Source organism: Ochotona princeps, chromosome 5 (assembly GCF_030435755.1).
Source record: "Ochotona princeps isolate mOchPri1 chromosome 5, mOchPri1.hap1, whole genome shotgun sequence".
Classification (NCBI taxonomy): Eukaryota; Metazoa; Chordata; class Mammalia; order Lagomorpha; family Ochotonidae; genus Ochotona; species Ochotona princeps.
The window spans coordinates 15,349,325-15,365,469 of record NC_080836.1 but is presented as its reverse complement, the minus strand read 5'-3'; the positions used below and the strand labels follow the sequence as shown (position 1 = coordinate 15,365,469).

At 37.3% G+C, this 16,145-nt stretch overlaps 1 protein-coding gene across 1 annotated transcript in view; it reads left to right on the top strand.

The window, feature by feature from the left end:
* DPP10 (dipeptidyl peptidase like 10) overlaps positions 1–16,145 on the top strand; it is a 537,944-nt gene that overhangs the window by 481,232 nt on the left and 40,567 nt on the right. Inside the window, exons 16-17 of the mRNA XM_058664194.1 lie at positions 5,395–5,516; positions 7,366–7,413. Of these exons, the coding sequence (XP_058520177.1) occupies positions 5,395–5,516; positions 7,366–7,413 (170 nt within the window). The remainder of the gene's footprint in view (positions 1–5,394; positions 5,517–7,365; positions 7,414–16,145) is intronic.

Below are 16,145 nucleotides of genomic sequence, written 5' to 3'. Positions count from 1 at the left end.
GGCATTTGCCAGTGGGTGCTATAGCCTGGCCCGACCTATTCTACCCCCAGTTCCAGGTCAAGCTGGTGGGTGCTGAAGCCTAGCCTTACCTACATAGCCCCCATACCTTGCCCAAGTGTAACTGGCTGATATTGTGGCCCAGTCAGGCTTTTCTCACCCCCATCTTGGTTTTCATATCTTCTAGTGGGTGTTATAAACTGGCCCAGCATGGACCACCACCCCCAGACCTGACCCACACATGTGCCAGCAAGTGCCATAATCTGGCCTTGTCTGGGCTGATTCCAGCCTCGGTTCTTGCTCTCACCTACAGAGACTGCGTCCTGACAGAGGAGTTCCCCAAACTGCTCTATCAGGTTTCTTACTAGTAACAGATCTCACCCATACCAGTGGATCCTTTACCCAGCCTTAGTCTACCTCCTGTCCTGGAAGGAACACTGGCGTTGCCCAACCAGCCAACACCCATTCTGATTCTCACTGTTGGATACTATAGCCCAGTCATACCTGGTGCATGTCCAGACACAGCTCTTGCATAGTTCAACAAGTGCTGTGATCTAGTCTAGTATGTTCTTTACCCACTCTGGCTCTTAAGAGTACCAATAGGTGCTGGAGTCTAGCCTGGTTTGGTGCACCCCAGACCCAATCCACGCAGATGTCAAGGGACACTGAGTCATGCCCAGTCCATGTTGCCACCCCCCTGTTCCTGCTCTTGTGCTCACCAGTGGAAATCACTACTCAGATGGGCATTCCCTTAACTCCCCAACCAGACTTTTACCCAGCCACAAATCTTGTGTGTGCCATTGGTTGCTCTGACTTAGCTCAGGATAGCCCATCCCCTGTCTTCTCCTTTGCCATAAAATGCTGCAGCCTGATCCATTCTCGCCAACCCCCAGCCCCAACTCTTGCTATGGGTGCTGCAGCCTAACCCTGCAGTCTGCTCCCATCCCTTGGCTGACACAAACCAGTAGGTGTGATAGCCTAGCCCAGCCTAATCTACACTCAAACTTGGCTTATGCACATGGCAGTTGGCTAAGGTTGGCCCGGCCCTGCCTGGTTTGCCCACCTCCACAACCACCCCACAGATTTGCTGATGGGTGGATCTACAAGCCCAGCCTGACCAATGCCCAGGCCTAAACCACATGCTCACCAGTGAGAGTTACAGACCACCAGAGGAGTTTTCCAAGTTTCCCCACCAGGCCCACTCCCAGACCCAGGTTGCACATGTGCAGGTGGGAGCTAGACCCATACCTGGTACAGTCTACCCTCTCGATCCCAGCTTTTGTGGGAACTGGTAGATGTTGTAGTCTCACCTGACCCATATCCTGTTCTTGGATGTACTTGTGAGTGCTACAGCCTGGACCTGCCCTGCCTATTCCCAACCCCAGTACTCATGAGTGTTGGAGAGTTGATTGATCTTGCCCAGTTCAGCCCGTCACCACCCCAGCTCTTAAACCATCCAGCAAAAATTGCAGTGCCACAGGGGTGAGCCTACAAACCCCCCCCAAATCTGCCCCTGCCCATGGCCTAACGTGACCCATCCCCTGTTCTGATACTCACTGGTGAGTACTGTAATTTAGCCCTTCTGTGCAGTCCCCCAGCCCTAGATTTAGTGTGCACCAATGAGTGGTAGTTTGCTGTTTTCCATGGTAACCTGTCCAGCGCAGGTCTTCTACATGGGCTAGTGCATCATTCTGACCTGTTAAGACCCTCCATCTTCTCCATTCCAAACTGCCTGGTTTTAGCCCTCTCACTTACCTGCAAGGACAGTGAACTTGTCATTGGGAGTCCATCAGAAGTCATTCCTAACCTGCAATATACTCCCTCAGCAATTCTTCCGCCCCCACAGCCCTCTGCCCCTTTCTGTGATTAATCCCACAGTCCACGCACCTGGGAGCACATGAGTTCCATAGCCCAGCCTTCCAGCTTGTGGAATGTGTACTGGCCTGGGACCATATGCCCAATATCCAGGCCCATTCAGAATTTCCTAAGATAAGTTCACCATCCCACCAGGCCAGCATACTAACCTGTGCCTATCCCCTACCCTCCTTCTACCCCACCTGGGACAAGTTTTCCTGGAGTAATCATCAGGCTTGCTCTGCCTTCCTGGACGTGAACTCCCAAGTCCCTGAATGCCCCCACTGGTGCTGTCCCATTGGTCCCCTATAAATCCACACCCCGAGGCCCTCATGAGCCAGCCTCTGGCATGGGAATAATTGCAGCGGGGCCTTTCATGCACATTATTTACTTTTTGAACAGTATAATGCTTCAAGCACCCTTAGTAGAGTGGGTCAGAGCAAATGTTCATTTAATTTTTTTCTTTCTTTTAGTGCAGTTGGCAAAATTTGAAGAGATTGATATTGGAGGATATACCCTGATTTATTTCAGGAGTGTTCTCTGCTTTCTAAAATAGAGCTTACATGAGAAAATATGAATATCTGACCACTTTTTCAAGTTAAAAATCATATGCATAAACTGACTTAAGATCAAACCAACTTAGAATAAGAAAGTCTCCTCACTCAGAAAGCTTCCTCCAGGATCTCTCAAGAATGACTTTTATTTTTAACTGGCATCAACCTTTGAATTCTAGACTTTATACCCACTTTCTAATTTCCATTTCACAGATTTTTTTTTTAAATTTTCAAAACTGACAAGATATATTCTCAGTAGGAATTGATCATGTTAGAAAAAGTGTCACCACTGAGTCTACAAAGTGTGTGAGACTTTCCTTTAGGAGCAATATATATAAATACACACATGTACAAAGAAACTGATTTCTCCTAATTTACCCAACCACTTTTTGCCTCTTTTTTTGTGATTTTTCATTTTCTCCCAATTTTCTTTTTTTTTTTTTCATATTTGAAAGGTAAAAAGAGAGCTTCCATCCTCTGATAAATTGTCCAGGTATTTACAGCAGTTGGGACTGGGTCACACGCAGGTCAATCGCTGGAGCTCAGTCTTTGTCTCTCATGCGGATGGCAAGCACCTACTGCTTGAGTCATGGAGTAATGACTTCCAGGGCGTATGATAGCAGGAAAGTTGAAATCAGAAGCTGGGCCGGGACTACAGTGGGGGATGGCCATGTCCTGTGTGGCACCTTTTAAGACGTAGATAATACGTGTCCATAGAGTTTGCTTTCATTCACAGCAATCTTTGTTTTTATCATCTACTGAATTATTTTATCTTGCTTAGAGTTTTTCTTTTGGATCACCCAGAACTCATAGGCTCAATGATAATGACTTCTGAAGGAATAAAAGTTCTTTATTTAGAGGTTGTGTTTGATTTTCAGCATTAAATAAAGGACTGATTTTTTTTTTCTCGTAACCTGGAGCTCATCTTTCTTCAAACCTACTCTATAGTGGAAACTAAAAGCTATGAGCAATATTTTAGAGATACAGAAATACTTGATCAGTGTTTCATTACCCTATTTTAAGCAACTCTTAAAGAAAAATGACCATGTCAGAAGATTAAGCTTATTCAGGTTCAGCAAATGGAATTGCCTCAGTCTCTTTTCCACTTATGAATCTAAAATGCGATTTGAATCCCAATGACTGCTTAGACTTGTGAGCCTTTCTCATCTCTCTAGTGACTGTGTCTGAACAGTCAATATATCTAGAACCTGTATTAATGTTGCCAATAGTGGTATAAAGAACATGTAGTACCAATAAATTTCTGTTAAATAACTCATCAAATGCCAGTTGCCCTGACCGTAACATAATGTTAGTATTTGGCCCAGGAAACTCAATCAGTCTTTTGCAGGCTATAAAAATGATCATTCATTGATTTAATATATGGCATTAGATATCCCCGCAGAATTGCTACCATATGCACTGTGATATATTTTTGACCTCAAAATTTACATTATTTCAACAGTTTTGAGATAAAAAATGAGGAAACAAGAATATAAAAATGTAGGAAGCTTGTATTGGAGATTTTCATGAATGAGTGGAGAGAAAAGCTTTAAACATTAATATATCAGTGAACAGATATCTGCAACAGAGATGATGTGCAAAATTTTATATATGCTTAATTTCTTATTTATATTTATATTTATTTATTTCTGTGTTTTAAGGATATTTCCAAGTGACCTAATATAGATTGTTTGCCTTGACCAATAAGGGGAAATTTGAATCATAACAATTCATAGTATTTCAGAGGTGACATCATGACTTTGTAAAAATAAGTTATTTCTTTGTGTATTTCTATGGTTAAAAGCTAGTGCTTAACTTTAATTGCTTAAGATATTTCTTTTACCTGCCTCAGGATCTCATTGCTCTTCTATGCCTCCAGAAAAAATAACATGAAAATGTACACAGTGTTACTCATTTATTAATATAGTACCCATTCACATTTTATTCCTAATGGAGTTGAGAATATCTCATTCAATCTAGTGATTTGTAAATGCATATTCCACATTGTTTTCATCCATTAGCCTAGGTAATACTGCATTTAATTTTATTTATGATATGAACATCTCTATATATGAAATTAACTACAAGTGAAGATCTTAAGCCCACCATGTTTAAGCATCATTATCATAAAATAATGATGATGATCATTTTTATCTTGACCTCTTCAAGGTATCAACATATGATTAGCATCATATGCATGAACATATTTCCTTGTCAGTAGTTTCAATGCTGGTATTTGATGGGAAAAGTTTAGTGCTTACCCCTAATCCCATGTGTTGTTAATATCTTCATTTTTATTCTTCATTTTTATTATTCTAAATTTATTAAACATACATTTATGAGATAATAATACACTGATTCCCATAAATCCCTTATCTTATTTCCCCATTAATATTTCAAATTAGTATATTTGTCAGATTAATGCACCACACCACCACCCAACTTCCCTTCATTCTTAAATCCAAACTCTTCTATCCCCCACACTCCTTCCAGGCTATATTTAGTAATCAGTATTCTGTATATGGATTTTGATTTTGATTTTTAAAAAATAGTCCCTACTTACTAACAGGTTGGTTAATATATCTTTTGTTTATTTCCCTCAACATTGAATTTAAACCATCATGGCTTGATTGATCATGACTTTATTCCAGAATCTGTGAACATTTACCTTTAAAGACCTAATACCAAAATTTTCTGTAAAGAACATGAAAATAATAGATGAATCTCATGTGGAAATCTGCTTTTATTAATCCATCAATTCTCACTATATATTATACACAGAAGGTATTCATAACTACCATCTTATTACAGAGAATAACATGTATCTTTAACATGAATAGTGAAGTTGGCCTTGCTTGTGTACCGTGAGCCATAAACCTATAAGAAACCCCTGTGCAAACACTGATGGATGTCTTCAGTTTATGTTGAACTGTTCTGACGCAGCAGCCACACTGAAGTAGATTGGCTCACTCGTATTTTCTCCCCCCAGTGCTTCTACTGAAGGATTACTGAATCGACAATGCATTTCATGTAATTTTATGAAAGAGCAGTGTACATATTTTGATGCCAGTTTTAGTCCCATGAATCAACATTTCTTATTGCTTTGTGAAGGTAAGCGTCTATGTGATTTCAGATTTTCTTTATCCATTGTATTTGATCAGTATTTATTACTATCATCAGTAAACTTCAAATGTTACACAAATTGGATTTACTGGGATTCCTTTATTCATAGACTTCATTTAGAAATAGAAACTTAGCATTAGTCAATATGCATATACAATCAATAAGAGATATTCAAACATGAGCATGTGAAAATGAATAAACCATTTTATCCTAGCAAAACCATGTGAAAACAATAAATGAAATTATTTGGCCTTTAGGAAAAGCAATAGACTTATTGAAACCATGGCTTGATTGTCAAGGGATTTAGGATGTATAGCGATTGAATTCTTCTCCAAAGTTCTTTGATTAAGAGCAATTGATTTACCCCCATAACATCTTTTATGCATAACAGTATACTCTAATCTTACAGGACAGGACTGTCCAGGATGCGGTCATAGAAATAATTTTCCCTTTAATATGATGCTGTATTTCCTGCACATCAAATGTAATTCATGCATCTTCTCCCAATTCGATCATTTGAGTGCTACTGTGCAGTTGATGTCTTTGTTAAAGACACAAGGGGAAATACAACAAGATGTAGTTTAGAGTTTCATTTTTCTTGATACCTGAAATAAAGTGATCAGTAAAGATGAGTACTTAAAGACAATAATAAAAGAACCAGTACACTTTAGGTAGGGTTCTGTAAAGAAATTAAGATCCAATATACTTTTCATGACAAAATATATAGTAGATTTTATATAACAAGACAAAAAAGTATCTAGTGTATTTTGAGTAATATGATACTGAATAGTATATTCTTAAAATTTGTATAGAATTAGCATCCAAAGTTTTATTTATCATATGCTTGAGATATTTCAAATATGCATGTTTTCTTTATTTCTTAGATTAGTGATAGTTAGAATTTCATCTTGGGCCTGGCGCAATAGCCTAGTAGCTAAAGTCCTCACCTTGAATGTATCAGGATCCCATATGGCAGCCCCACTTCCCATCCAGCTCCCTGCTTGTGGCCTGGGAAAGCAGTCAAGGACGGCCCAAAGCCTTGGGACCCTGCACCCACAAGGGAGACCTGGAAGAAGCTCTGGGCTCCCTGCCTAATATTGGCTCAGCTCCAGCCATTGTGGCCGCTTGGGGAGTGCACCATCGAATGGAAGATCTTCCTCTCTGTCTCCTCCTCTCTGTATATCTGCCTTTCCAATAGAAATAAATAAATCTTTTAAAAGCAACAACAAAGAGAATTTCATCTTGTGTCATCACATGAAGTGTGAAAGAGCCATAAGCAAGTTTGTGACCATCAGTGACTGCTCTCTGAAAAATCAGAGGAATGTCAACACAGAAATATAGGAGATTCAGGGAGTGAGGAATCTTAACAAGATACAAGAAAGTTTCTTTCACCATACTTTTGTATTTGTACTTTCTGAATACAGTACTCTCAGAGAAAAACATGAAATACAGGTACTTACTTTCTGTTACATTATGTTCTAACCATACATGTTTCTATCATGTTCCCTTCCAGGACAGTGTTGCTTAGATCTTTTTAAAATTGTTTTTGCAGAGGTGGATGTGGTGGCACAGAGTGTTAGACCACCGTTTGGGAGCCTTTGTCCCCTATGAGAATGATGGTTCAAGTCCTGGCCACTTTTCAACTTCCACTAATGTGTCCAGGAGGCAACAGATGATGACCTATGTTTGGGGGTTCCTGCTACCACATGGAGACCTGGGTGGATTTCTGACTCTTAGCTCTGCTTTGGACTAGCCTTGCATATTCAGGCATTTATCACTTGACCTTGCGAATAAATGTATTTAAAATAAGTTTACATGTATGTTTTCTCAAATTTAGGTCCACGAGTCCCAGTGGTCAGCTTGCATAGTACGAACAACCCAGCAAGTGAGTACATGAGATCATTGTGATTGACTTTGTCTTAAACATGATTAGTTTTTGAATGCCATACTCCATGTGCCTTCAAGGAATGTCCCACCATGAGCAAGACTGTGTAAATGCTATACATTTAGCCATATGTATGTAAAGGAAACAATAGCATAAGAGGTTTAAATCATGTTACAGTTAGAACTGGGTCTAATGAAACTGTAATAGGTATTTTGTGTTCCCAAGTCAAATTAGTAGTTAATGAGATGGGTGTATTTCAGCCTACTGATCCCTTAATGCAGTGTGATTGAGTCTTGAGTTTCGTTTAGATTTTTTCCTTCAGAAATTGTATGGATATTGGTGAAAGATATCCAAAAGTTTTTATTTTGTTTCTACCATGTTTGTTACAGATGTTGAAAGCCTCTATCATTTATAAATCTATTCATCAGAATTCCATTAAATTTTCCTTTTTATTGTGTAGGAATTACTGTGATGTGACACAGAATGATGCTGCATTGATAAGGTGTGTGTGTGCATACCTGTGCACACGCAAATATACAAATATGTTGCTGTTCACAAAAGGAACCACATAGTTTCCTGCACTTTGGTCTCCTCCTTTTGTTTTATGATTTCTTGGTCAAGGAGTTTTCAAGCAATATTCTTAAACATACATGGTTTAACAGAGGTCACTCTAATGTAGTAATGAGGGTTATATTCTCAGACTCATTTAATCATCAGAATGCACCTGATACAGATACTGTGTTATTGTTCTTTTTTTTCAAATGACAAAATAGTCCTAGAGATGTTCATTAACCCTGGTCATAGTTACAACACTAAATGGAAGAGGCATAGGATCGAATGAGGGAGTCTGACTGCAGAATTAAACAGAAATCCTACAACATGGTGGGAACTTCCTGTGTTGTTTTCATCTCTTGCGTCATATGATAACATTTTCGTAGTAGTACTAGTTAGCTGCATTGATTTTAGAGATGCTGAAGTTACAAACGTATGAGATGAAACAGCAAATGTCATTTGGAAGAAAAGAGATAAACATTTATTTTCCAAAGATACCATTACATGGAGAATCAGAGCACGCCTTTGAGAAACACATAGTTCTAAATTGATCTTGGGTTTTTGTCACTGGAAGAAAATTTAGCGCACACTAAATTTACAAGAATTTTTCCTTTTATTCATGTCTTCACTATAAACATCACGGACAACAAATTTAGTTCAATATTAACACAGCAGTAACATTATGATAATAAAAGTGAAATGAATGAAACAATTGAAAGAAAGTTGAGTTTTATAGATGAGAATATATGTGCATAAAATGGGCCTAACCTGTGCTTTTTGGGGAACATAAGGCAAATTAGGAATTGAAGGATAAATGGGTTTCTGTGCCAACAAGTGAATCAATTTGTAGGCAGGGTAAGATCTATTCCTTACAGATAGGACACATTTAATGTCTGGCTATGTGACTCACATAGCATATTCTGCCATGAGCAAATTATGATTTTAAATTTTTCCCAACCTGATTTTGTTACTTCTTTTATCCTACTGTTACTAGGTAATTTTTTTCTGATTACTTATTATACAAAACAGCTTCTCATTAAATCTTTGATATTTTCCAATCAAAAGCCAATTCTAATTGTTTTCGGATCAGGAAAGGCAACAATAAAAAGCCTCCTGAAAAATGGCCAGATACCTAATTTCCTTGTCAAAGAGCAATATATTATAGAGATAAAATTTCTGTTTAAGTGCAAGTAATTATGCATTAATAAAATAAATACACCTATAAATCACCTATAACTCATATTGGAGTGACATAAAGTAAATAATAGATGAGGACAAAATGGAAAAGGAAACATGAGAAGCTTCATCAAGGGCTGAAAACCTTTGCACCTTTGTACAGTCAAAATGCTGTCCTATCATTTTTCCTAAAAAAATCAGTAGCAAAAACATATATTACTAACACAGAAATATTGTTTCTTCTACAATTTGCAAATAAAGCATAAACATTGGGGGAATATCTTTTATATCTGAGCCTTTTTATAGTTTAAACTGAAAGAAAAATTCTAAATAGATAATTATAATGAAGTCGTTGATAACCGTAAAGGACATGCTAAGCATCCAAAGACCAGAATTTAGAATTAAATCTGGGGGCCCTGCGGCATGGCCTAGCGGCTAAAGTCCTCGCCTTGAACGCGCCAGGATCCTATATAGGTGCTGGTTCTAATCCCGGCAGCTCCACCTCCCATCCAGCTCCCTGCTTGTGGCCTGAGAAAGCAGTCGAGGACGGCCCAAGGCTTTGGGACCCTGCACCTCTGTGGGAGACCCGGAAGAGGTTCCTGGTTCCCGGCTTCGGATCGGCGCGCATCGACCTGTTGCGGCTCACTTGGGGAGTGAATCATCGGATAGAAGATCTTCCTCTCTGTCTCTCCTCCTCTCTGTATATCTGACTTTGACTTTGTAATAAAATAAATCTTAAAAAAAAAAAAGAATTAAATCTGGTAAATTTTGCTCAGTGCCCTGGGTAGTATCTGTTTGTCTTGGCAGGGCTACTATCACCTCCACATATTCTCTTGTATTTTTCTCTGAATTGGAAGTATTTTGTGTAGATGACTTAGGTGTGGTTGTCCAGTGGTTGCTGATTTGTTTCAGTCTGTGGCAGTCTTGTAAGTAAATGGAGTGGGTAGGGTGGGCAGAGGTGATCATGGAGCATTTGTTCCGCCACCCTAAACCTGTGGTTCCCTTGGCTGATGGTCAGTGTCTCCTCAATGTAGATGTGGAAGCAACTCCTTGGTGTAGGTACTAACATGTTCATGCCATGGAGGTTTTCATAACTGCTTACTCTTCACTTGAATTTAGGCTTAGATATTGAGTCAAGCTTTGGATTATCAAACTGTCCCTGAGGATTTTCCATTCCATGCCCATACACCTGCATTTACAGTATGAGTAAACCGTAAGAATGTTTACTCATTTCAAATGTTCTTTTGAAAAAGAGCAAACTTTGTATATTTCAGGAAGAATTATAGGAAGCTAACCAGGCTCCCCCGACACTCCCATGATCTTGCATCTCCTTTCATTGTTACTTCTTTGCTTTTTTCTTTAATTTTTGTGAAAACTTCTTTTCATGCCTTTCTATAATCACTGTTGGAATAAACCACAGTATGTAATATTCAACAACTACAATCCATAAAGACCACAGGTCCACAGGAGTTGAAACACGGACAAAACCAACAATCAAAGCATAGATGTTCATTTTGTTTATGTACATTTTTATACTTTATGTTAACAGCTACATATAAGGCAGGGCATACATGTGCATTTGGTGCCTGGCTTATTTCATGATAGCTTCCAGATTCAACCATTTTATGAAGAGAATTCTTTTTTTTTTTTTTTAATAGCTGAGAAGTATTTTGAAGTGCCTGTGTACCACATTTTCTTTATCCAGTCACCAGTTGGAGAGGATCTGGGTAGACTCCATGTCTTGTCTAAGGTGAACTGAGATGCAGTAAACATGAAAATACGGACAACTCTTTCATAGGCTGAATTTATTCATTTGGGTAAATTCCCAAAGTAGGAAGGTTGGATCATGTGGTAGATCTGTTTTCAGATTTCTGAGAAATCTACATACTGTTTTCAGTAATGGTATTACTAATTTATATTCCCACCAACAGTGGTGTAGGGCACTTTTCACCAATGTCCTCATCAGCATTTATTGTTCTGTGATATGTGGTGATGGCCATTCTACCAGGGGTGAGGTAGAAACTCTAACTTCGATTTGCATTTTCCTGAGGGCAGGTGATCCTGAGCAGCTTTTCATGTATATGTTAACCATTTGAGTTTCAACATGTGAAAAAATGCCTGTTTATGCCCTTTGTCCATGTCTTAACTGGATTCTTTGTCATGCTGCTGTTTTGTGACTGGAGCTCTTCCTAGATCCTGAGTTAATCCTGTATCAGTCTTTTGGTTGCAAATAGCTTCTTCTATTCTGTTCTTCACTTTGTGGCATGTTTCCTTCTAGCAACTTCTTAGCTTTATGTAATCCCACTGGTCTGTTTCTGCTTTTATTGCTTATGCTTCTGGCTCCTTTTCCATGGAGCCTTTGTCCATGCTAATATCGTGCAGGCTTCTCCCAAATTTTCCTCTGATAATTTGATAGTAATAGGTAGTAGATTTAGATTCTTGGTGCACTGTGAGTTCATTTCTGATAAAGACAAGGTAGGGTCTTGTTTTACACATGTGCATGTACAGGTTCAGTTTCAAAATATTTTTTTAAAAAATTCTGCCCTCTTTTATCTTATTGTCAAATAATTAACTTCTGAATTGTCAAATAATAAACTTCTGAAGTTTTTATTCTGTTCCATTGGTCCGGATATCTTTTTTTTTTCAGTTTTCAGTCTGTTTTGACAGACTAAACCTACCCTGTAGTATGTCCTGAAATCTGGAATTGTAATGCTTTTATCTTTGATTTTGTTTAAGATTATTAGCTATTCTGAGTCCATTATGTTCCTATATGAATTTTAGCAAGGCTTTGCTAGATGTGAAGAGAATGTCCTTGGCATTTTGAGTGGGATCACACCAAGTCTGTAAATAGTTTTGGACACTGCAGGCATTTTGATTATATTAATTTTTCCATCCATGAAAACAAAATTTTTCCATTTTGTTGTATGTGTCTCTTCTATTTTTTTTAGCATTTTTAATTTTCATTTTATATAATATGTAACATATTTAAATTTATGCAGAGTGATTTAAATTGTATAGCTATTGTGAGTAATACTGATCTTATACTTTATTTCTCGGCCAGGGCATTACTTTTTACACAAAGGCTAGGGATTTTTTTTCTGTGTGTGTGTTGATTTTATATCCTGCAACTTGTCAAAGCTCTGTAAGTTCCAATATTCTCTTACTAGACTTTTTTAATTCCCCTGTATATAAAACCATGTTATGTGCAAAGAGGGATAGTTAGCATTCTTTATTTCCAATCTGCATCTCTTGGATTTGTTTATCTTCTGTAATTGCTCTGGCTTAAACTTCCAGAACTGTATCAAATAGCCATCTGGAAGTGGACGTCCCTGACTGATTAGAATGGCTATGGGTTTGCCAATTGGTTTAAGGTTTTTATCAATAAAGATTGTTGTGTTTTGTAAAATGTTTTCAGGGTGTCTATAAAAAGGTCCCCATGTTTTTTATTCTTCAGCTTGTTAATATAATTCATCACAATTGTTGAACCTTTCGTACCAATTGTTCTTAAATCTTGCTTGTGGGCCCAGTGCGATAGCGTAGTGGATAAAGTCCTTGCCTTGAACACACCAGGATCACATATGGGTGCTGGTTCTTTTCCCGGTGGCCCTGTCATCGGATGGAAGATATTCCTCTCAGTCTCTCCTCCTCTCTGTATATCTGCCTTTCCAATAAAAATAAAATAAATCTTTTAAAAAATCTTGCTTGTGTCTTATCATTGAGCTAAAATCAAGTATAAGTCCTACTTGGCCAGGGTGAGAAATCTCTGTGATGTGTTGTTGGATTCTTTTAGTCAATATTTTGCTAGGATTTCGGCATCTGTGTTCATCAGGGATATTATTCTATAGATATTTTTCTCCATTGTTTCATCTTCTGATATTAGGATTAAGGTTCTGCTGCCCTCTTATTATGACTATGGGAAGATTCCTTCCCTTGCAATTGTTGTAGTACTTTGACAAGAACTGAAATTAATTTTTTCAAATGTTTGATAGAGTTGAGCAGTGAAGCCATTCGGCTCTGGATTTTTTGTTTGCTCTCTATTCCTGATTAGTGAGGGTTTATTCCTGTGCTGTCCCTTGTACCATTTCCCTATTCAGCTCTACTTTAGCTGACTTGGGTCCTCTCCATCTTTTGTTTGTTTGTTTGTTTTTTGGCTACTTCAGACAATGATGTATTGATTTTGTCTATTTTTTTCAAAAACTGGTTCTTCAATATACTACTTTTTGTGTGGTTTTTCAATTTCTATTTTGTTTACTACTCATCTCTTACTATTCCTTGCACTGATTTTTGAATTTTATTTTTCTCATATTTTCTTTTTTCTTTTCTAATCATTCATTTGATGTCTTTCCAGTTGCCTGATGTAGGAAACAAGATGCTATAAACTTTGCTATTAATAGTAATTGAGCTGTATCACAGAAGTCTTGATATGTTGTATTGTCATCTTCTCTCATTTCCAAAAATTTTTTAAATTCCCTTTTTTTATTATTGTTTCTGTGGACTATTTTTTTTATTCTGGAACCTATTGTCTACTTTGCATGTACATACATACTTTATAAAATCCCTAAGTTGTTATTTCCCAGCTTGATTCCATTGTGATCAGAAAAGACATGTGATATGATTTTCATGTTTTTGAACTTGTTGAGACTGCTTTATAGTCTATCATGTGATCTTTCCTAGAGAACGTTCTAGTTCTGGAATTTTTGAGACGCCTGGGATCATGTATAGAATGCACAGTCCAAAGAAAGAAAAATTTTATGGTCATAATAGAAGTTGGTTATTTCTTTGATAAATATTTGCATAGTACAAGGAGCCAATCATTTAAGAAAATAAGCAAACACAGAAGACTAGAGAGATAAACAAGAGCAAGATCAGAAAAGACTTGATTTTGTTTTGTTTTCAGAAAAAAATATGTATGTTTAATCATATTGGTTCAATGATAAACTAATGACATTGACCACAACTTGTGAAACATCACTTATTCTGAACACAGAATAACTAAAATTCTGAACTCCGTCACGACCACTGCCCCCCCAAATAAAGGAAAAAGAAAACTAAATAAATGAAATGGCTGCTTTTAGATACTGTGCAATAGTCATGCATGTCCTTCATCCACCAAAGAAATTAAATTTGTTTTAGATGTTTTTTGGCTAGAAGCATTTTCTTTTAAGTTCTGAAACAGTATTTTGGTGGGAATGGTTTCTATTTATGATTCATGGGTCTGTTTATTTCCATTGAGTTCATTGTACGTATTTCTGTTTTATTTATTATAGAAACAGAGCAAATAGGATAATTAAGCATGAAGTAACATCATTCTTGATAAAAAAGTGATAGAAAATATGAAGTAAGCTAATTTATAACCCAACTCATTAAATAGATTTATAAAGCAAATGAATTAATGATTTTCTTTTGCAAAGCTGTATTTATACAGGAATGTATTAAATATAATTATAATAAAGAATAACCTAGTAGGGTAGTAGGGTACAGTAATATTTCTGGGTTAAGGAGACCAAATCGGTATTCAGAACCATTAAGGTTAATAGAATGATGACAAGGTGAAAAGAAGAGGGAGAGAAACAAGACCCAATGGAAAACAAAACAAAACAAAGAAATACACAGCAAAAGCAGCAAAATACACACACACGCATGTACAATATGCTACGCACGTATATCCTTGAATGAGTTCCCAGAAATCTCCAGGTGACTACACAAAGCCAGAGCTCATACAGTGTCAACATCTCAAGCATAGTGCATTTAGTGCAGCATCCAAAAAGTCCCACATTTTGATCATGCTGTCCTAGCCCCATCGCAAGTCACTCAGACTCACACCAGCAAGGGTATCCTAAAATGTCTGCAAATGATCAGGCTGGTCAGCAAGCAACTTTAGCCTCTGCAAGGACAACATCCAACAAGAATTTGAAAATTACCTATATTCAATAGGAATTTACCAACTCTTTGAAAAAAAGAGAAAATATGACTCATAATTAGGAAAAATAAGTGAACAGAAACAGATACAGAAAAGATATTATGGAAACCACTGAAAAATAAGTTGTTAATCATGTGTTTCTGGATTCAGGAAAAAAACAATATATTGGGAAATAAATAGAACATATTTTATAATGAAATTTGTTGAGCATCAAATGCGTGAGATGCATATCTCACTGGAAAATACAGAAAAAGATAGTGCAGAGGAAGAAAATCAGTGAGCTTAAAATATTATCAACAATGGGCTTGGTGTAGTACTTAGTGGCTGAAGTCCTCGCCTTGCATGCACCAGGATCCTATATGGGCGCAGGTTCTAATCCCAGTGGCCCCACTTCCCATTCAGCTCCTTGTTTGTGGCCTGGGAGAGCAGTTGAGGATGGTAAATCAGTGGATGGAAGATCTTCCTCTCTGTCTCTTCTCCTATCTGTATATCTGCCTTTCCAACAAAAATGAATAAAATCTTAAAAAAAATATCAACAGATCATTTCTAGACACTGAGCAGAAAAATTAAGGAAATAAAATCAGAGTGGGCCAGTATATGCAGCTATCATATTTACAATTATTCTTGCTAATTGAGGAGGGGCTGCATAAAATACTTACAAAATCGCAGCTAGGTTTTGTTTTGTTTTGTTTTTTTACCAAACAGGAAGATTATTTTTAATGTTCAGTGCATCCGAAACAAGATAAAACCCAATAAAAACACACTAATATACAAGTAAGTTATAGGGAATAGTTATAAAGAAAATCCGTATTAAACCACCTGAAGTAAAAACCCGCATTATCTCCATGTAAATTGTCAAGAGGATCGCAGGCGACTCATCAGATAAAAAAGAGAGAAGAAAGAAACAATGGAGCATAGTTTGTGCTTCTCCAAAATCAAACCAAGCCCAACAAAAGAAAATCCTCAACTTACACAAATAAAACAAACAAAAAATCCTTCAAAAGAAAAGGTAAAATAAAGTTTCAAGAGACAAAATGTTGGGAATATTAATCATCAATCTTATACTTCTAAATAACACATCAAT